General features: G+C 50.6%; 1 protein-coding gene across 1 annotated transcript; it reads left to right on the top strand.

The window, feature by feature from the left end:
- The first annotated feature begins 13,712 nt into the window (after positions 1 to 13,712).
- On the top strand, positions 13,713 to 14,585 carry TSSK6 (testis specific serine kinase 6). The gene has a single exon (XM_037398806.1). The coding sequence runs from the start codon at positions 13,752 to 13,754 to the stop codon at positions 14,583 to 14,585; it is 834 nt and encodes a 277-aa protein (XP_037254703.1). The 5' UTR covers positions 13,713 to 13,751.
- Positions 14,586 to 22,280: the final 7,695 nt, after the last annotated feature.

The following is a 22,280-nucleotide window of genomic DNA, read 5'->3' as shown; positions in this document are numbered from 1 at the left end:
AAAGGCAGGGAAAGGAGATACAAAAAAGTTCTCATCACCTCCTAAGCAGACTTTTTCTCAGCAATTCAGACCCAGAAACTCCCCTTCAAATATTCCCTCTTGGAAACTGGAGCTGTACAACCTGCAAAGGAATTATGCATCTCACCTAGGAATGCAAGGAACCTGTGGAGCGGGATGCTGGGAGGAAAGAGAGACCGCCCAGGCCATCTGTGCCATCACCAGGTGCCTCCCTGTCCTAAAGCTGCCTGTGAAGAACCCACCCGGCACGAGGCAGATCTGAGTAGAGGCTTCTGCACACAGCGAATGGAGATATCCCAAGGATCAGCATCCCTGACCGTCCTGTATCCTCTTACACGTGCTTCTCTTAGGAGAAGCCTACCTCTGCCATGGCATTTTCCCCCTCAAAGAACTACCTCTCCTTAGATCAGCACTGGCATTATAGTGCTGTGAAATACGGGACGTATCTGAAGGGTCCCCTCTGCTCCATGTTGGTTCCGAGTGCTGAGGACCGAGCACGGCATTCTCTGCCTGCTGGGGCCAGATCCGTCACCTGCGGCTGGATCCCGGCTGTCAGTCCCAGGGGGTGCAGTGCTGCTCCACCACCCCCCTGACCAAACCTTTCAGGAAGGTCTTGGTCGCTGGTGGTGTCTGCTTACTCACTGGCCCTCAGGGGCTTTCTGAGCTGATGTCAAACCAAATTCTCATATATATGTCACGCAGGAAATTAATCTGACCGCATCAGTGATTTAGTTTGGTCATTGCTGCCATGCAACAAACATGGGAAGCTGCTTGAGGAAGGGGTAGATGACCAAGATTTGAAGCATCTCGGGATTGGTACTGCCATATATCCTTTGTGACCGGCCAGCCTGTCCTGGCACACGCCTGCATCTACTGGCTGCGGGTGCAAGCTGGATAAAAAGACACTGGAAAGACAGATGAGGGTCATTTTGACAGAGGCTTGGTTTAGGCCTTACTGCTTCCTTTTGCTGCCACCATTTCTAGTCTGACCCACCAAAAAATGGACTATTGAAGACAATAAATGTACCACAGCCAAGCAGGGTATGGATCTGGGAAGGCAGAGGGACGAGCATTTGATTATGGTGGAATCAGAGAGATGTGGCCCTGCAAATATTCCTGCACAAAACCTGCTCCTGCAAGAATAAAAATCAGTATTTGCAGAAAACTCCTATGCTCTACATACATCACAAGCACATTGTGCTGGTCCTTTTCGTGGACCTTTTCCCCCACTCCCCCAAACACCCTTGTGCTTACTGTAGGGTGCAGTCCGAGGCTGATGAGTAGTTGAAGTCTGGCCCTCTCTTGGGTCTTCATACCATAGCGGCCAGCATGAGTCGGCTACCACAGGGCAATCCAAATCCCAGTCTGGATGGAGAAGGAGTCACAAGGGTCATTAGGACTGCTGCCTCCAGGTCATCCTGGGGCCTGGACACCCGTGCTGGCTCAGCCCCATACCATGGAGAAGTGTGGGATCACCACAGTCATGGCCCAGATGTACAAGTTATGCATGGGGTAGTAATTCACTTCACACTTACATGGGTGAAATCAAACACAGGGGTGCCTGGGGACCCTTCATGCTGTGGGTGTAAGTCACCCCACATACTACCCCTTCCACGTCCTCAGATGTTCTCACCCCCCCGTTCCCGTGCCCTTGTGCCTCCCTACAACCTCATCACTCAACCAAGTCTTACCCAGCGACTAAGACAACCCATTTCTCAGATTGTGCCATTCCCATGTAGGGCAGAAGGACCCTACAGACTGTTTCATGTCTGCATCCTATGGCAAAAACCTATCTGAGAAGTGATAAGATGAGAAAGTTCTTATCAGTTGTTTCCGTGACTGCAGATACCGCCTGCCCAGCACTGTGGTTGCTTTTCCTCTAGAGCTCACAAAGGGTCTAAAGCTATTTTTTTTCCCCCTTGGGAATGAAAATAAATCACTCTGATCAGTTGCTTTTCTTGAGGTGCTACAAAACAAACTACAGTGGAAATGTTATCACTGGTAACAGATTTGGCCTGCAGGACCGTGTGTTCATTTAGATTTTAACATTTAAAAATAGTTTCCTGTGGCACCATGTAAATACAAGGTATGGCCAGCACAAGCAGATACAAATTGTGTGAAGTTATATTACTTGAAGTTACTTATTTCTGCATTTGACAGCTACTGATAAAACCCTGCCTCATTACTCCTCCGTGCATTCAGGACACCAAAGCGACTGAGAGAAGGAAGGGCAAGCAAGAGACATCACCATCTTAATGATTACACCCATGCCTCTATCACACCTACCCGCCCTCCAAATATCTGGGAGGAATAAAACATTTACTATCTTGACAAACCAGTTGCTCCTGATTCAAGCACTGCCAGAATACATCAGTCCCTAAGAGCCCAGAGATGCCACCACTGCGATCCCGCTTACCATGCTGCTGTCCCAACCTGCTGACACAGGCTTGATGGGACAGCAAAATGGGGTCTGAATCCATTCTCTTCTTAAAAAAACCCAAAACACAACCAACCAAAAAAGTTCACCTTTTTCTCTGGAAGCTGTGAACTAGAAGGGGGAACCTGCAAATATTTTGTGTCATCCTCCAAAAAAAAAAAAGATTTAATACACCTGCTCAGCTGTATAAATAAGCTAATAATAAACTGGGGAGGAGAGGGGGGAGATGCACCAGAAAGGCTCGTGTCTGCTCAAAATTCAAAGCTTGGGGCAGAGAGCCTGCCTACCGGAGCAGAGGCACCCTGAAGAGCAGCCGGCCTCCCTGCCTTGCTTTCCACGTGCTGTGGCAGCGGCCGGCGGGATGGGGCCAGTGCCGCAGGAGCAGGTCCTGCTCCCACTCACCGCAGTCCCTGCGCCTGGCACCACTGCCCGCACGGCACCGGCGGGGCTCTGCTAGTCGCATGCTTGCTCGGCTTGCGGGCTGGCAAAACCGGAGCAGATTTAAGCCATATCCCTAGCAGAAGCTATCATTCCTCCAGATGCCACGTCCTTGCCCTGTAAGGCTATCACAGCTTCTCAAATAATAGGTTTTTCTCCTCTTCCCTCGTCTACCGAAACAATGCTTTCCTAAAATACAGATACTTTCCTAAAATAGTCAGCTTTAGCCTTGCCTGACACAAACCAGCTCTGGCCATGCAGTTAAACCTTGCTGGACTTGCAACAAACTGAGAGCCGGATCCAGCAAGTAGTAATCAAACAACTTGCCCCCTTAAAACAGAGCCACTAAATAGCAAAATGAAAGCAGCCGATGCTGTTAGAGAAGCTGAGGACAAGCGAGAACCAAGGAAACAAAGACAGCACAGCAGAGATGCTGTGCCCTACCTCGTGAGAGCCTAGAAAGCAAAGCAGGGAGCTGGAGAGGCCAAGAGTTGTCTTTGCAAGGAAAAAGCCTTCAGCACACAAAGCAAGGTGCGCTCAGAAATACAGGGATTTCTCCCTGTGCCCAGCCTGATCAAAGGGCAAAGGCGTGCCTGATCAAGGAAAAGAGGAGAGCTATTCTAGCATTTCCCAACAGCACCTAGTTGGCTTGTGTTCCTCACACCATGATTTTCTTGCCCATGCTCTGTCTCCCCAACTGATGGTGCTGCCTGGTATAGCTGGATGACATCCAGGGGCTGCTGCCTTGTAACAGCATCATTATCTTTAGGGAGATAATGGTACGAGAAGAGGGAAGGGGAGAAGCAGCAACATGAAAGACTGACAGTCAGAGCCCAGAACACATTTTCAGGCCTGGCATTTAGGAAAACTCTATCTATGATATGAAGTAAACTGGATCTAGAAATAGAAAAAGAGAAGATACGGAAGCCCGCATCATCAATCTTTGAGACTAGCTTTTCAGAGAAACTAGCTTTTAGGGTCATGGACTTATCTGCCAGGTGGCACATCTTTTTCAACTGAATCCTTACCACAGATGGGCTTTTAGCTGAACTTGTTAAAAAAAACCCCAACAAAACAAAACAAAAAGAAAAAACAAAACGAAACCCCAAAACCACACATGCAGTCTCTTACGTGTGCGTGCAGGAAGAACTGTCAGAGGCTTGTCGCTTCATCTCTTCTCTAAAATAGAGGTTCTTTCGTAGCCCTACAAGGAATCATGGTAACGATAGGACTATCTTACAACAAAAGTTTCTGTTAGTTTGCCTGTTTTTTCGTCTGTCTTACAACAATAGTGTCTTTTAGTTTGTTTGCCTTTTTTGTGTGTATTTTACTTACTTGTTTTGTGAATCAGAGTGGCTACCGAAAAACAGGGGAAGGGTTTGGTCTGAAGTATCCTACATTCAGAGCAGCAATGGCAATGGTAGGGCATCAAGAGCCCGATCACCGGTTGTCCTGGTTTTGGCTGGGATAGAGTTAATTTTCTTCTCAGCAGCTGGCACAATGCGGTGTTTTGGATTTAGTTTGAGAATAGTATTGGTAACACACTGATCATTTTAATTATTGCTAAGTAATGTTTATATTAAGTCAAGGACACTTCAGTTTCTCAGGCCCTGCCAGCGAGGAGGGGCACAAGAAGCCAGGAGGGAGCAGAGCCAGGGCAGCTGACCCGAACTATCAAAGGGCTACTCCATGCCATAGAACATCATGCCCAGTATGTAAACTGGTGGGAGTTGGCCAGGGGATGCTGATCGCTGCTCAGGGACTGGGCAGGCACTGCTCAGCAGGTGGTGGGCGACTGTGTTGTGCATCACGGTTTTTTTCCCTTTTGGGTTTTATTCCTCTCTCTCCTTTTCATTACGATTGCTGTTATTTTATATTTTATTTCAATTATTAAATTGTTCTTATCTCAGCCCACAAGCGTTACCTTTTTCCCCAATTCTTCTCCCCATCTCATGGGGGCAGTGAGCGAGCGGCTGCATGGTACCTAGTTGCCAGCTGGGGTTAAACCCCAACAGCTGTGATATACTCGTGGTTCCACAGGATCATCCCAAATACTTGCTGGAAGCTGCTTTTTTATTCACATTCTGTTTCTTTTTAGCATTTGACAAAAGACAGTACTGCAAAAACTAAAGGTGAAGAGAGAGCGGTCACACTCCTGGCCTCCAGGCTGTCCCCGCAGTCGGCAGGGAATCGCTGTACCTACCTGCTCCTTAGTTAATGCCTCAGTCATTCTTCACACTCCTTTGCAGGAGACGCCCGGGCTTTGAGACAGGTCTGCCAGCAGGTGCACCGGGACTCAAGCACACTGTGAAGGAATACAAACACCAACTAATTAGGTCTATTGTTAAAACGATTTGTTTCTTGCTGGGGCTGAGTCATCTGAAAGTGTTTAAAGGAGAGGTTTCATTTCTGAGGGCAGACTGCCATCTGCACTCGGGAGCTCCTCACCCTCCTCACTCCTCTTTAGATTTAAAGTACAGATCGGCAGCAGAGAAATAATAATAAAGTAAATATCCAAGGCCAAAACTCTGAACTCTTCCTTAGAAAGAGCAGCGTTGGGTGAGATAATCCATGATTTAGCTAGGCGGCATGAGCTCCTAGAATAAACGGCAGCAACGAGATCTGCAGCACACAGATCATAAAGGTTTATTTCCAAGGAACACCTGCCCCCAAGAGGGCACTGTGATATTAGAGATATTTCATGGCTTGTGAGCACGGGCCCCCGCGCAGCAGGGCGCAGGATGCCCATCGCTCCAGCCCGGCTGGCCTGCCTCGCTCCGCAGCGGTAAGTCAAGGGGAACACCTGGTTCCTGCTTTCGACGGATTTATTTCCCTTTTAGGGGAACAAGCAGGCAGGAAAGCAGCAAAGAGCTCAGTTTTCTGGAAAGCAAAGCAATAAATAGCATGCAAGGTCTTCTGCTAGTGGTGTGAGCAGACCCGTCCCGCTGCCCGCCCAGACTGCCCGTCCTTTTGTCTCTGCATGTGATGAGCCTCCGTTTGCTTTGGCCGTTTTCCTCTCAGTGTCCCGGCTAGGTTCTTGCTTGGTTTCTCAGGCAATTACTTCAGACCCCACAAAAGCCTGTCCCCTTAGATGCTGGATGGGGCCTATTCAGCAAAGAGACCTTTGGACTCTGTTAGCTGCCTCCAGCCTTGCTCCCAAAGGGCCTGCCCACCTTCTGCTTCAATACACACGTACCTGCACTAACTATCTGCTCCAAGGTTACCTCCTCCTGCCACTTAGAATCTGTCTTTGCTGTCTTTCAAATCTCAGCCTAAACTGTCTTGACAGCTCTGAGGCTTTTTGGCCTGCATGCCTAGCCTGACCTCTCCTTCAGCTCCAGCCCTGCCAGGCTCCATATGGGACTGGCTTGTCCAGGGCCAACCAGACCTGTGGGAGAAGCCATCTCAGTCATTAGTTGATCACCTTCAGGAAGTGTTTTAGCACACGGCTCTAGAGCAGCTCCTGAAATCAGCCTCTGACAATGTCTATACCATCTAAAGGCATTTAAACATCTGCTCCACAGCCGTAACACTTTGCCATCAACTTACTTTCCAACTCCATGTACCATAGGTTGTCGTATCCTAATTACAGGCCCAATTCTGCAGTCCTTAATTGGCCACAAATTAGTTACAATAGGTGCCAGACAACTAAATTGCTTTCTGAATACATAATGCTCCACGATGAGGTTCTCCACAGGCAGGTGAGTAAATCAGTGTAAGGAATAAATTTAACTATCTTTCGCTTGGGATAGTTAACCACAAAACACTTACCTGCTCTTCTAAGTTAAATATTTGGATTTAGCGAACGTATCTTGATGTGGTAAGAAAAGCTTCTAATTTCCCAACTTTTCCTTTGAGCCTCATCGCCACCCAATTCCAACTCCATTCCCACTAACCCAAGAGGCACTTGCTGCAGCTTTTGAAATCCCTGCCTTGCTTAAAGCCTCACGCAAAGCCCTCTCCCTCCCGTTTGACAGCCGACCATGGCGAAACGCCGGCTGGCTCTGCCTGGGAACAGAGGCAGCAGGCACGCAAATGCAGTAAGCAAGTCAAGGGGCAGTGGTAGGCGTTTCATCTCTCAGCTACGCAAAGAGATATGTTGATGTGGAGCAACAAGGAGAGCAGACGAACAGCCCCTGGTCTCAGGAGATGCACAGCATGGAGCCGCAGGTCCTTCCTTACCGGCTGCCCCGTGCCAGGGGAGTATCTCGGCAGCTTGCTGGGCTCTTTCCCTGGCCTCAAGGAGCGGCAGGAAGAGCAAGCTGAGGCACTTCGCGCAACCCAGCAGCCTGTCAACACCGCACAGCCCTCCCCTTTGGCTCGCGAGGAGGTTTGGAGGATGTCCCGGGGAAGCGCGCAGGAATCAGCCACTTGAAGACCAAGCCAAACGTCTGCAGCATGGGCCAAGGAAGAAAAAGCTTCCCAGCTTTTGGAAGGGAGGTGGTGGGCAGGAGCCATCTGAATGAAGACATTATGGAGACTAACAACTCCGGCCAGGAAAGGGGGGTGGCGAGCTGCCGAGCTGAGTCCCCGCTGTGCCCCAGCTCTCCCCAGCCATGCCTCCCCCTGCGGCTCAGCAGGCATGCCAGCACCAAAAAGGAAAGCTTGCTTCCCTGCACAGCCGCTTTTCCTTAGCCCTGGCACGCCAGGCACAACTTTTCACTTACCACGAGGATGGAGGCAGGAGATGTCACTCTTCTTCCTCCCTCTTTCCAAAAGAGTTTTGGTGCAAAGCCTCTCAGTGGCAGACCGCCTGCCAAGGCCTGCTTAGCCCCTTTTGTCTCCCACTCCACTCTAGTTTATTGCCTTCAGGTTTGAGTTTCTTGGCAGGTGCAGCCTGGCGATGCCAGCTGCAGAATCATGTTTGCAGACCAGCCTATTAGCCCTTTCCATCCTTCATCGCCTTTGGCACCTACTGAGGCACTCACAGGCTGTTCCAAGAGGTGCTGGTATGGCCAGTTGCCATTTATCCGTTCTCTCCCATGGCTTACAAGCCCATTTTGTGTCCCTCATGTGGTTTAAATTCTCATTTACGTGAAGAGATGTTTCTGGCACACAAGGCATGCTGGCCTCAGGTTTCTCTTTGGTGTCTGAACAACCTCGGTTGATCAAATGAACCTCCACAGAGCTTTCTGGTCTGTGTTCCTCTCATCCTGCTGGATCTCTAGGAGACCTCTGGGAGCCCCATAACCAGCTTCACCAGTTTATTCTGTTTGAGCAAGAGGCTAAGGGCAAGATCTGGTGGCAAACAGCTGCAACGATCACAGCTGCTTCTGAACACCGGGAGCGTGAGGTCCCGGATCTCCTTATCTGCAGAAGGGATAAAACCCCCAAGATCACAAGAGTAGTTTAAACCAACACCAACCCTTGAAACACAAAAGAAAGAAAGAAAAAGGAAAATCAGCACATTACCAAGCACAGCTTTCTGACTACGTGTGGCTTTGCCTTTCCCCATTGCCAATGCTGCTGTTGCCACCGGTGAGGAGCCATGAGACCATGGCCAAACCCAGGCTGCAGCTGCACGCACGCATGCTGAGCTTTCCTCAAATGTTCAGAGACAAGCCTTTGCGACTGGTTTTGTACCTTTGACTTTCCAGGTCAGTTTAACAGCAGTGCCTAAAATAACCTCGCAGACAGCTTGATTTTGCAGGAAGGGATCTGGGGCAATGACAGCAGTTCCGCTCCTGAGGCCGCTTGGATTCACATGCTTTTCAAGGGATCTGCCCCATTTTTCCAGCCGCACAGCTACTACACAGGCCAGCAATCAATTACCTTTAAAGAGCTCACTGAATGGGTACTTGGCAAGTAAGGGGCAAATAACATCACCAGAAAAACGGGAGTACTTGCCAATAGTGTCATTTTCTTTCCTGGCTCTGCCCTACCCCACAAGTGACCGTACCTGTTACAAGTGAGCTTCCCCTTGGCTTGTTCCCTCCGGTACTAACACCTACAGCGTGGCATAGCTCCCTGAGACTACAGAAGAGTCCTTGTCTGCAAAATTTTCACCAGCCTTCAGCACCTGCAGCATCCAGATGGATGGAAAACAGTGCTACAAGCAGCAGGTTCCTTTCCAGGCCAGCGCTCTCTCTGAAAGTAAAACAACCATATAAAAAAGAAATCACAAATCAAATGCAGGATAAAACATGGAAAGCTTTTGTTTCAAGAGCTTTCTTTAGCCATCGCTGTCAGGAAGAGTCTTGGTAACTTCAGCATCTGCTAGGAAAAGTTGTGGTTACCCTTCACGCTATCTACAACTAGGTAGTCAAGCAAAAATATTACTGTTAGTTATTTCTACTTCTCATGCAGCTGTTGCACACATTCACAGGGTGCTAAGTAATAAGGTCTGGCCATAGACTGGCCACGAAGTGGGGAACTGAGGGATTCCTTGCCTGGTCTTGAAAGTTACAACTCCTGGGCAAAAATATTCCTGCTTGTATAGAAACAGAGGTATTTAGAGAAATCTCGAGGCCTCTGTGCAAGTACAGAGGTTGTTCTACACATTGTAACTTACAGCTTCATGGCATAAGGTATAAAACTATGGTTTGTTTTGGCTTCTGGAACATTGGCATTAGCGTGAGTTATATTTTGGTACGCTCGTGCCGGTGGGACCCACATTACACTCAATGGCGTTCGCTCACACGTGAAATCCCTGCCCCAGGGGTCTCAGTCTGCCATCAGATCAGTGACAGGCACGCCGAGCCCCTGTGGCCGCTCTGCCCTGTCTGCCCCGAGCCAGCAGGGCTCCCCGCAGCCCTGCCCTGATGGATCAGGTCCCGGAATGCGGGATTTTGGGGGCGATGGGGTCGCAGGGGAGAGGGAGAAGTTCCCAAAGCGCACAGGCGCTAATGGCCCTCCTGTTAGCTCAGCTGTCTGCAGCGCTGTGTGACCGCCGGTATCTCAGTCCAATGATTGCACCCACGTACCACCGCACGGAGGTTCAGCAGGAGGGCAGCCACCCAGAAAGGCACCACGCAGATAGGTTTGGTTAACCCCTATGTCCAGAGGGCAGACTGGTGATGTCCCAGCTACCAGCCGCCGCGCAGCCAGGATTTTCCAGCAAGAGAAGACCTAATTATTAGTGAAAAAACCTACGGGATGACACAGAAAGTAAAAAAAAAAAATCCTTCTCTGTTACACCTCACGACTTATTTTTCTCCGAGCAAAGGTAGAGTATATGGTGTGTTCTATATGTGGTGCAGAAGGTTGGAGACCTTCAGCTGCATTAGCTTCTCAGCAAGGCTGAGCTGCCCCCAGGGGACACGGTACTGCGCAATTGCGTTGCACCCAGGACCCAGGCGAGGTTAACTGGGAGCTCCTCCTGGTTCTGGTGTGAGGTGTTGCCCAGCACAGCCTGGTCTCTGGTGAGCAGTCCAGCCCTGGGCAAGGCAGGGCTCACCCTGGCTGAACTCACCCGGAGCAGTTCGTTAGCTTATGCTGACTGTGAAACAGGGGAGTTTGCCTCTGGGGCACCTGGCAGCTCCCTGGTGTCCCTGTACCACACCGCAGTGAATTTCAGGAGCTGCCCACCCCCTTGGCAGAGGAACTAACCGTGTGTCAGGCTGATGCACGACCATGCCACCAGCACTGGAAAACGTCCCCATAATGAAAACCCTGACGGTGAGCTCCAGTAACTCATACCTCTGCAGACCCGCTCCTCCTGCTCACCTACCAGATTTAACAAACCAGTAATTGACGCCTGGTTTCTAATTACTCTCATTTACAAAAGCCATGGAACAGGTCAGTTCTAAAACACAGTTTTGATGCAAAAAAACGCACCAGAAAGCTCAGAAGCCTTTATATAAACGGGTGGTAACTGCGTACCCTGCTAAAGTGTATTGGTGTGACCTAAATATTTATACCACGGGTAGCAGTACTTGCGGTGGAGGGATGGAAAGCACAGGAGATTTTTTGGTGCATTTTTATACCAATAATTGTTGAGCCAGCAGCTAACAAGGCAAAAATCTGTTTCTCAGAGATCTAAGCACAGCACAAAAAGCTGAGCTCAGATATTTTTCCTCCTCCTCTGCCTGACAGCGTCCTGCCCAACCGAAACCTCTCATTCATGCCTTTTGCTGTCTGCCTTTGGAGTCCTCTGCTGCAGTCCCAGGCCGTGCTGCGAGCTGGGGGTCGGGAGCACAGAGATGCACAGTAACCATGTCTGCAGCCCTGGCAGCCGAGCCAGCTCACAGAAGTTTAGCCTTGGAGCATACGAGACAAGGAGTGTTTGCTAGGATAGCTGCTCCGTCCCCGTTTTCCCCAGGGCTTTCTTCCCTGTCTCCTTCCAGGCACTGCTCAAGCCCTTCAGCCCCAAGGATGCTCCCGCAGCATCTAGCTGCACAGTGCTTTTTCTGGGCTGAGGGGAGGGCTTACCGAGTCTGGAACTGTCCGCCTCAGCCAAACTGGCTGAAAACCTCCCAAAAGCAGCAAGCTCTCCCCCGGCAGACGGAGAGCCCCCAGCAATGCGGGACTCCACGACATTACTTCCTCACCAGCGCAACATGGTTCATAGCTGCTGCTTCGGTTTTTCCTCTCTGGTTTGGACATCACCTCTTCTGGTTATGTTATTACAGGGGGCTTTAAATTCCTGTAAATCAGGATTTTACCTATAGGCTTTGGGAACACTTCTATAACATGAAATCCTGTTCCTGTTTTAAAAGATACACAGAGCACAGCCATGCCCCTATAGATAGCACACACCTCTGTCTGCCGGAGCGTGTCCGGACAGCGTTTTCGAGAGGTGCTCCAGCAGTCAGCAGGGAAGGGATGCCTGCTTTAAGCATCTTCCTTTGTAAAAATGCCCACATCGGTTCAGTTATGTTCAGCCACCTCAAAGTCGCCAGCTCCTGTGAAAAGTCCAGCTGCTGAAGTCACTGTGGTTATGACTCACAGGCTAAACAGAAGTGCCAGGAAACCACATGTATCCAGCAAAATGGGCTGCATCTGGCCCACTGATTGCTCGGAGGGATTTTTTTTTGTTTAAGTAACAGCAGTTTCAGTATGGGAACTTCTGGAAATAGCTTCTTTCTGATCCATTTCAGAAGTAAGAAATCTGGGAGCATTTATGTGATGGCCCAAAGAGAAAGAGAGCTTCGATGGGCCACCTCTGTGTGCGTGTGGGATTCCCTCCGCTCACGGTCCATGCAGGCATCAGCCCCAGGCAAAGTCTTGGCCATCAAACGGGGCCTCCACTCTCCTCGGAGGAGGTAAGGGTGGACTGAGAATGTTCCTCAGTGACCAGCATAGAATCATAGAATAGCTGGGGTCAGAAGGGACCTTTAAATGTGACCTCGTCCAACCTCCCTGCAATAAGCAGGGACGTTTTCAACTAGATGAGGTTGCTCAGAGCCCCATCCAACCTGACTGTGGGTGGTTCCAGGCAGGGCAGCCTCTGTGCAGGAGCAAATCCTCCATCACGTAACGTACGTGCCGCCTGCCTGGCCTTTTGACAGCAGCCCTGACAGTACGTACCTGATGGAACATACCTGATGGCTCACACCTGGCAGCCGTGCTTCCACGGCACGTTGAATTCCCATCCTTCCAACTGGCCTGTAGAAATAGCATCTGGAGTGGGAAAAATGGTTTGGTTGTGACCCACAGCTTCTACAGCAGATAAAACTGGACATGATGACTATGTTCCTCGCTGCTAGGAGTCAGGGCAAAGCACTCCCACAGCACATATAGACCTATGTTTGCGTTTTTTCATTAAATTAATTTCCTAAAGTAACTTCAGAACACTGACAAGATGGACTCACGAGAATGATTTTCTTCTCTCTTCAGTTGAGTGTTATTCCTGTTTAGAACCAATTTGCAAAATGAAATGTGTATTCAAAAATTAAAAACAGCATTTGGGTTGGTTCATAGGAAGATGGACATTTTGTGGTCCTAGGCTCCTTTGTGCAGCTGGAAAGGAAATGTGGGCTCCACAGGGAGGACAGGATCCGCGAGCAGCTTGAAAAGCCAGCACAAACCAGAAACGACTGCTTGTGAGAGCCAAGGATGCAGCACCTGCAGGAAGGAGCCTGCGCTGGCCTGAGATGCAGCACGCAATGGGAGGGATGCTTTGCTCTGGGAGTGGACGTTGTGACCCAGCCCATCTGCCCTCTGCTCCTGCCCTGTGCTTAATTCAACTGTCACCTTATGGCCACTAAAACTGACTAAAAGCATTTAAATGTAAATTACAGAAGCTCTCCGAAGGACCTCTGGTCTCACTTCTCTGTGAGTCTCCAGAATAACATTTTGATAAAAATAGGGGGAGAGCAACTCCAAGTTCAAGCAACTGAAAAGCTGTTTCTTCTGAAAGATGCGTTTAAAGTTCCCTGTCTGCACCACACAAAGGCAGAGAGCCTACCTAGCAAAACAGCTCCCTGCACCATCACGATAATAAAGTAAATATTTACAGCCAGCCCAGGTGGTTTGCAGTTAGGGAGAGTAGAAAGCACGCCCTTGCACCACTCCATGCAGTTCTGATTTTAATATTACCAATACCTGGCAGAAAATGGGTATAGGTCCCCAAATGTGTTCCTCATCCCAGAAAGCTGACATTTAAACTCTCATCCTCCAAAAAGCCCCACTTTGAAAACTTAAATGAGCAGGCAGAAAAGGTAAAAACTCTAGAATATCCACCCATGGGAGTTCTCTGGCATGTGCCTGGGCCACCCATGGGCAGAGGGGACCCACCAGACACCCTTGTCATCTCACAAAGGCATTGCCATGCAACACTCCACACCATCACAATAGCTGGGTGAGCCCTGGAGCCCAGGGAGGCACCATGGGGGAGAACAGCGGCCACGCACCATTAACGCTTTCTGATCCTGGAGCAAAACACCCGCTTCGATTAAGCCCATCAGGATCACACATCATGCCAAAAACCGACGGAGGAAAGAAGCTACTTTGTGAGTTGGGCTACAGTCTGGGTCACACATTAGGAGAGGGCAGCTTCTCCAAGGTGAAAGCAGCCACCTCCAACAAACATAAGGGCCCGCTAGCCATCAAGGTGGTGGACCGGCAACGAGCACCCCCAGCCTTCATGTACAAGTTTCTGCCTCGGGAGCTCTCCATCCTGCGCAAGATCCGGCACCCCAACATCGTGCGCACCTTCGATGTTATCGAGATCAGCAATGGGAAGCTCTACATCGTGATGGAGGCAGCAGCCAGTGACCTGCTGCAGCTGGTGCAGGAGCTGGGGAGGCTGCCCTGCGTCCCCAAGGCCCGGGACATCTTTGCACAGGTTGTGTCGGCCATGCGCTACCTGCACAGCCGCAACTTGGTGCACCGGGATCTCAAGTGTGAGAACGTGCTGCTCACCGCCGAGGGCCACCGGGCCAAACTCACCGGCTTTGGCTTTAGCAAGGAGGCCAACAGCTACCCAGACCTGAGCACCACGTTCTGCGGGTCACCAGCCTACGCTTCCCCGGAGGTGCTGATGAGCATCCCCTACGATGCCAAGAAGTACGACATGTGGAGCCTGGGGGTGATGCTCTATGTGATGGTGACTGGCTGCCTGCCCTTTGACCATACCCACATCTGCCGCATGTCCCAGCAGCAGAAGAAAGGGGTGCAGTACCCAGAGGGGCTGCCCCCACTGCCAGAGCCCTGCCGAGCCCTCATCACCAAGCTGCTCCAGTTCAGCCCAGCCTCCCGGCCTGGCGTGGAGCAGGTGGCCAAGAACAGCTGGCTGAAGAGGGACATCTGAATGGGGAAGCCCTCCCCCGAGAGCCCAGGAGAGCAGTAACACTTCAGTGTAATCAATGCTGCGCTGGAAAAACCTTTTGGTGTTTTATTGATTATTTTGAGCCCTGGGGCACCTGTATGTGGGAGCTGATTGAACTTTGAGCACCAACAAGACCGTGTGCTCTCAGAAGTTGGTCAGATCCCTCCACGCAGGGGATACGCGAGCCTGCTGAGCCCTGTGTTTCAAGGCACAATGACCATGCTGAGTCAGTGGTAAGAGCAAAGCATGGGGCTGCTTACACCAGAGCAGCTGCCTGGCCGCAGGGGGGACCTGCACCCCCCATCAAGCAGGTCAGGGCTCTCCTGAGGAGCTGGCATGGCCAGGGCAGGGTGGCAAGGTGCAATGTGCAGCAACACTGTCCTTTAGGTTGCCTGGTCCCTGGCACATGGAATGAGCACTGTAACTCCAGCAGAGTTACCCCTCTCTGCTGCCCCTCTCCATCAGCCACCGTATGCACAGGGCTGCAGGAGGAAAGCCATCCTCATGCAACTCTTGGCTTGTCCTTATTTGCCACCAAACTGTGTTCCAGCTGGTGGGAGGGGAGAAGCAGTAGACACCAAATCACTACTGCAGAGCAAACATCACATTTTTTGTACCCCGCTGTTTAGATCTTGCAGTGATATTCACAGCAGGATCTTTGCAGGCAACTGGACGGTGTCACCGAGCCAAAAGTTTTGGTGTGGGTTTGAGATCCACACCTCACGTTCAGCTACATCTTTCAGATTTTGATGCTTACCAACATCTGAATTCTCTTCCAAAAGATATTTGATGAGAAAGACATGCCACTGGCCATGGAGAACCTGCAATGGGAAAGAGATAACAAGATATAAAGGAGAACGGCTTTGCTAACACCTCTAGTTTCAACACAGAAAGTTATCAATTATTCTTAGTGCAACCCCCAAAATCCTCTGCAGGTCCCTACTGGCAAATCCCATTTTCAAAGCGTTAATCAAAGGTAGGAGCTGACATCTGAAACATGCCTTCATTTCAAATCCCCTTTAAACAACCTCCAGTCTAGCGTCCACCGAACCTGCAGCCGAACCGGACCTCCAGCTGGGTGCCCTGCCAGCCTGTGGCGCGGGCGCCACGTGAGCCAACACAGCACGGGGCTGGCAGCGGCTCCCGCAGCCCGGCTACCTCGTACATGTGCATGTGGTCCTGCTGGAGAAAGAAGGAAACATCTTTGGCAAAGCAAACATTTTGGGTCTATTAAAAGCAGCAGTTTAAGTAGAACAAGATGTGGCAGCACAGCCAGCCCAAGGCTTTTCAGCATGTGGGCTACAGTGGATTTTGCCACCCCCAGACTGAAGATTTATTTTGTTCTTTTCCTTGTAGCTGCAAAATGAAACCTCATAGCAGTAGCAAAGTCCAAAGCATACAGACCAAAGGACAGGAGGGATGACTTGGGGTTCTCCATGGCTGGGGAAGCAGGCTTGGGAAGGGTCAGGAGGATGCTGGGTGTGGAAAAGGAGAGAGGTCGTAAGGATGTAGGAAATGAGGAGGTTGGCTGTCAGGGTAGTGAGGTTTTCAGCAAGGCTCAGCTCCCCGTTTCCTACTCGCCTTCCAACCACCCTGTCAGCCTCATTCCTCTCCAAATCCACCCCCTTCCTTTGGGAGGGCTCTCCAGTCCATGCCACAGGGTACCTTTGCATCAACATCCGCCGCCTCACTCCAGCCCTTGCTCACATCCAAGTACCTCCCCACAACCTGGAAGCACAAACCTGATGCCAGACCTGGTGCTACCACATTGCCTCTCCTTTTGCCTTCTTTTAATTTTCTTTTGTTAAAGACAAAGCTAGTATTAAATGAGTCGTTCTAAAGCCCAGATGCTATTAATCTCCCCTCAGCACCACGTTCTAACAATTGCATCGGCTGAGGACATGAGTTGGGCCACAAAACTAATGTTTTGCAAGGACATACCCCCTCGAGCAGTGTATTGGGTTTGCCTGGCAAGGGTTTGGTAGTGGGGGGGCTGCAGAGGGGCTTCTGTGAGAAGGTACCAGAAGCTGCCCCTGTGCCCGACGGAGCCCGGGCCACCGGCTCCAAGAGGGACCCGCCGCTGGCCAGGGCCGAGCCCATCGGTGAGGGCAGCAGCACCGCTGGGGTCCCGGGTTGAGGAAGGGGGGAAACTGCACCAGTGCAGCGGGATCGAGGAGGGGGAACGTGTGAGAGGAGCAGCCCTGCAGCCCGCAGGCCGGGGCAGGAGGAGGCAGGAGGGGCTCCCGGCGCGGAGCAGGGGCTCCCGGCAGCCCGTGGGGAAGCCCACGGCCAGGCAGGCTGCGCCCCCAGCCCATGGAGCCCGGGGGGGAGCAGACCCCCACCCGCAGCCCAGGAGGCCCCCGGCGGGGCAGGGCAGGGGGTGAGGAAGGGGCAGCAGGGACAGCGGGTGATGGACTGACCGCAGCCCCCTGCCCCGGCCCCGTGGCGGGGGGAGAAACCGGGAGTGACGCTGAGCCTGGGAACAGGGGACAGGTGGGGGGAACGTGTACTAAGATTTGGGTTTATTATCCAATTACCCTACTCTGCTTCGATTGGTAACACATTAAGGTAATTTCCCCAAGTCGAGTGGTTTTTGCCCATGTGGGTAACTGGTGAGCGATCTCCCTGTCCCGGGTAACTGGTGAGCGATCTCCCTGTCCTGATCCTGACCACGAGCCTTTCCTTGTATTTTCTCCCCCTGCCCAGCTGAAGAGGGCAGCGGCAGAGCGGCTGCGGTGGGTGCCTGGCACCCACCCAGAGTCAGCCCACCACAAGTGGCTTAGGAAAGAAGCCAGGGTACAAGTGACAAGTGATTTGAACGAGCCACGGGGCTCAGAAGGCTGCCCCACAGCCCTTGCCTTCGCCACGCAGGTGGCCATCACAGAATCATAGAAGAGCTGGGGTCACAAGGGACCTCCAGAGATCATCTAGTGCAAGCCCCTCTGCAGTGAGCAGGGATGTCTTCCACATCACACAGCACTAATGATCTCCAAGCAGTCGCAAGACTGTGAAAATAGTCCAAGTATAATTATGCAGATTAAAAATAAAAATTGCAATTAAAGACTCCAAACTAATTCTTACCTAATTTGCACCAATGGGAAATCAGGTTTGCAGGAGAGCAGAACCAGGGGCGGTGAGCAGGCTGGGGAGGAGGCTGCTCGGCTGTGCTCTGCAGGCATCCCTCCCCTCCTCGCTCTGCGCCAGAGGGACTCCCGAGGGGTCTGTGTGTGCTAAGCCCAGCTCTTCCCTGGCCTTACTTCCTCCTCAGGAAGGCAGAAATACTTTTTAATCTTCCTGGGACGTGCACAGTCGATGGCAGTGCCCCGGCACTGCCGTCTGGCAGACAAGCCCTGCTATCCTGGCCATCAATCACAATGCCCTGCATTTATGGGAGAGCCCTTGAACTTTGAACAAGCACCCGTGGGAGGCATAAACATCCACGCAGGGTCATCAATATCCTGATCAGTCCCACCGGCGTCACTCTGCAATGTGACTCCGTCCTCCTCAGGCTGCTTGTAGCATACTGGTGTGGCATGATCTGCAAGTGAAGGGTCCTGTCTAACACCAGAATAAATAACTTTCTGTGGGGGAGCCGATCACCGTGCAGCACAGGCGAGACACAACGCATATATTCTATTTAATCTTTCTTCAAGGACAAGAAGAGAAACGCGCAGAGACGGTGCGAGGCAGCTCGGTGGTGTGCCACCATCCTGCTGGCTTGCTGCGTGGGCTGAGCACGACCCCGAGCACGGTCCTGTCGTCATGCCCCATGTCACCCGACAGGCTCACCGGGAAGTCTTCCGTGTTTTCAGATGCGTCTTGAAATCAGTTTGAGGGACTCTGAGAAGGATACTCAGCAGAATAGAGCGTTTAGTATTTTCCTGAGATATTTTCTAAGCATCTTGAAGCAATTTTACCCCATTTAATCTGAGAAAAGAGTTAATAATTTCAAAGACATCTTCCAGACTTTTAGTATAGCTTTCCTCTCACTGCTTTTTTGTCCAAATTCAGCATCACCTTGCCTGAACCACAGTCTTTATTTCAGGCTAATGAAAGGAAGCGAGATAATTCATTGCATGTTGACATTAAAGCTCCCTTTTCAGCTAAGCAAAATTTGCTTTCAAGGGTTTGGGTCATAGCTGATGTGTGTGATAAGCTTTAGGACTCAGCTATTTAAAAGCCTACATGTCCCAAAGCTCTGGCGGATAAGTATATTCGCGAATGGTGGGAAACCACGGCTGGGTAACCGAACACCTGACGTATTCCTGCAGGAGCCGCGGGGCCAGCGCTGGCAGGGCTGGGTGCGAGGCGTACCCCAGCGCCCTGCCTCGCGGGGAAGGCAAAGCTTTCAACAGGCAATTCAGCAAATCAAGATACCTCACTCTGCTTGAATACTTGAACCTCGCCGTAATTGCAGCCTTTAGTGCTTAGCAGCCTTCGATCCAGCTGCCTAGCGTCCTCCCCTCTCTTTTCAGACCCCACGCTGCACCAGGTGATGGATCTCCGCGCTTTTGTGTGCCTCTGAAACCTTCTTCAGTGTAAGATCTCCTCCTCTTTTCATAGTCCATTGCTCTGTGGGTCTTTGCATTTGTCAGTTGGAAGAGATAGGGAGGGAGAAAGGGGGCAAACATTTCCCTGTCTTGAGCCATTTGATTGTATTAAGCATCATCATCATCATAACGATGATAAAAAAAGTTATGAGGTTCTTGCCAAAGGACAGGATCCAGAGGCTCTTTGTGCACATAATTTTCGTTGCAGACAAGAAGCTTTCTGTGAGTAATATTTTCATTTTCACAGCACTGAGCAAACATTAATCCTCGCGCTAGCACCAAGGGGTAAATATTATTCACCCCACGTTACAGCAAGTGGACTAAGTGGCTTACCTCAGGCCAGGAGGGTTTCATTTTACATGACAGTTCAAAACTTCCCTGGCCTCCAGTCTACCGGTCAGATCATGGCTTTTGTCTTGAAGTGATAATAAATTCAACAATATTTGATGGGCTGGAAAGACATGTGAATTCCCTCTTCCAAAACTGCTTCCAAATCAATCTCATTTTATCTCATGAATGAATGAAAGGAAATGTACTACAGAAGCAGATGGCTGAGCTTCTCTTCCAGGCTCTGAATAAGGAATCCAAATTTCTTAACCACATTTAACACCCCTGTTCAACACTCCGGGCAGCACGGGGTGTAAGGTGAGCCCAGGCTGCCTGGAGACCTCCACCCCTCGGGGGTCTCAAGGCTGGCTGGACAAAGCCCCAGGCAGCCGGGTCTGACCTCATGGCTGGAGCCTGGAGCAGGACACCAGACTGGCGACCTCCCAGGTCCCCTCCCACCCCAGTTACCCTGTGCTCCCACAAAACCAGAATTCTGCTATGAGGTGATGGCCATTCCTTCTCTCACAGGTACCCAGACTTCATGATTTTGACTGCAAGGGTGATCAATAACTATTTTCTAGAGCTGTGAGCACGTGGGACGGCAAGCCATGCCTGCCTCTGCCAATTACATTTTGGTTATTATTGATGTCTCTTACAGGTGACAACACAACATCAGGACCTAAAAAGACGGAGCATGGGTAGGAGCATGGTTGTTAGGTGTTTCCCTGTGAAGCTAAAGAGCTGCAGAAGGGTGGGTGGGACATCTGTTCTCCTTCCTTCCTTCTCATGTTATTAACAGCCACAGCAGCCACCGACAGATTCCTTGAAGGACTTAGGTGGTGTTATTTCTTCCTCTCAGCTGACAGATGTTCATTATATTCAGGCAGCACCTAAATGTCACAGGAACCCTGTTGGAAGAGGTCCTGTGTACAGATGTTGTTATCGATCATCCCTGCCTCGGAAGAACTCACCTCTTAGATGAGAGGCTGGCCACAGGAGAGGACCTTCCGTTGGACCACGCAATCCGTAGGTGGCCTCACAAGGAACAGACAGTAGGACACCATGGTGATCCCTGTGCCTCGTGCATCACCTAGCATCGGAGAAGCGTGTCTGGGCAGCGCAGCTCACAGTGTGCTTTACAATACAGGTGATTCCTGCTTAAAAAATAGGAAACTAATTGAATGCTTCTTAGCAAACCAGTTTGACACCAATAATGAGACAAGGTCAACAGCAGCAGCAGAGTCGGCATGGTAGCTGACAGGTTTGCAGATCATCTTGTGCCCTCGTAGGAGTCTCTTTACAAAGGGGCCAGATCCCTTCAGATGCTGAGAGCTCCCAAGTCCTACTAAATGGTTTTAAAGTAAACAGCAGCCGAGGGAACTGAGCACCACCAGACAACCCCATAAGAAATCCCTGACCACTCTTCCTCCACATGGTCGCTTTGCTTATCCTCCATGTACCATATTGATCCGCTGGAAGTGTAACTGCCAGCATTGGGGGTTTTTTTCTTTTCTTTTCTTTTTTTTTTTTTTAATAAGACTCTGCACAACACTGTCACATCAGTACGTTCTCCAGAGAGAGATAAAAGTGCCATTACCATTAAAACCTTAATTGAACAAATAAAAAAGCCTTTACTGCAGCTGACATGGCCTTAGCTTCAAGTCGGACATTGGGATCCCCAGCCTGCAGTAAGAAGCTGGAGTTCCACCATGTATGAGGCAGGGCTCGGCGGGCAGAGGCAAAAGGGAGTTTGCAAAAAGGAGAGGTGAGATTTACACAGCGCACTGCCTGCTACCTCCTCCACAGCAGAGCGAACAAATAACCTCACCTGGGGGACACCAACCAACCAGGCAACCTTCTCATTAATTACAAGCGAAAAAACCAAAACATACATTACTGTCTCAAATATAATGATACTCTTTGGCTCCTCATTTGCATGCTCATTAGCTTATTAATAGCATACTTATTATGGAAGCCCCAAAACACTGAGTCATGCACACATGAACCCAGTCATTCATCACAACAATAGCTTCCCCTCCATTCGACATATTTCTCCCCTGTCCAGAAAATGGCTCAGACTGTGCCATCCAGGGCAAACTATAATTGATGAATAAATCTTGAGGAAAGCAATTTTGCTTTATGTGCATTATACAGCCAATTATCTTTTCCAACACTGAGAGCTATGTTTATTTACTCGTGTTGGATCCGGGGAACTGCTGGAGGAAGGACCCATGGGAGGGCTGGACCTACTAGCAACCTTCAAATAAACACACATCGCCTTCACATATATACATATATTCCTTAAATAGGGGGAGAAATACCAAGAGCAAGTAACGGGTCTTTAAACCGCTGCATCAGAGTAGAAGGAAGCTATGGTTGGTGAAGGACCTAGCGGTGGGGTGGCCCAGGACAGACCTGAGGCCGGGGGCGATGCGCTGGGATGCAGCGTGGCACCAGGCAGGGCAGCGGCGGTGGCACGGAGCAGCTGGGAGCAGCGAGGCAGGGCTCAGCCCGCCTGGGTAAGCAGGCCAGTGGCTCGTGGGCATCTTGAGCTGATCAGGGAATAGTTTCTGATTCAGCGCCGTGGTTAACTATGAAGGTGTGAGTGAGACAGCTTACTCAGGGCAGAAAAATATCTAGGACATCCTGTGGAGGAAATCCCACGTGGTGACTGCTGCCTTTCCTGTAGCCACCGTGTATTCCATTTCATCTTCATGGCAGGAAAAGCAACTTCAGTTTTCTATCTTTGTTAGACTCTTCCGAGCGGCGCCTGGCAGGGAGATATTCAGTGGAGACAACT

Source organism: Falco rusticolus, chromosome 8 (assembly GCF_015220075.1).
Source record: "Falco rusticolus isolate bFalRus1 chromosome 8, bFalRus1.pri, whole genome shotgun sequence".
Classification (NCBI taxonomy): domain Eukaryota; kingdom Metazoa; phylum Chordata; class Aves; order Falconiformes; family Falconidae; genus Falco; species Falco rusticolus.
This window is presented reverse-complemented; position numbering and strand designations above follow the sequence as displayed.

What these genes read in the sequence shown, in the direction of transcription:
- TSSK6 (XM_037398806.1), top strand. Translation starts at nt 13,752, where the DNA reads ATGCCAAAAACCGACGGAGGAAAGAAGCTACTTTGTGAGTTGGGCTAC.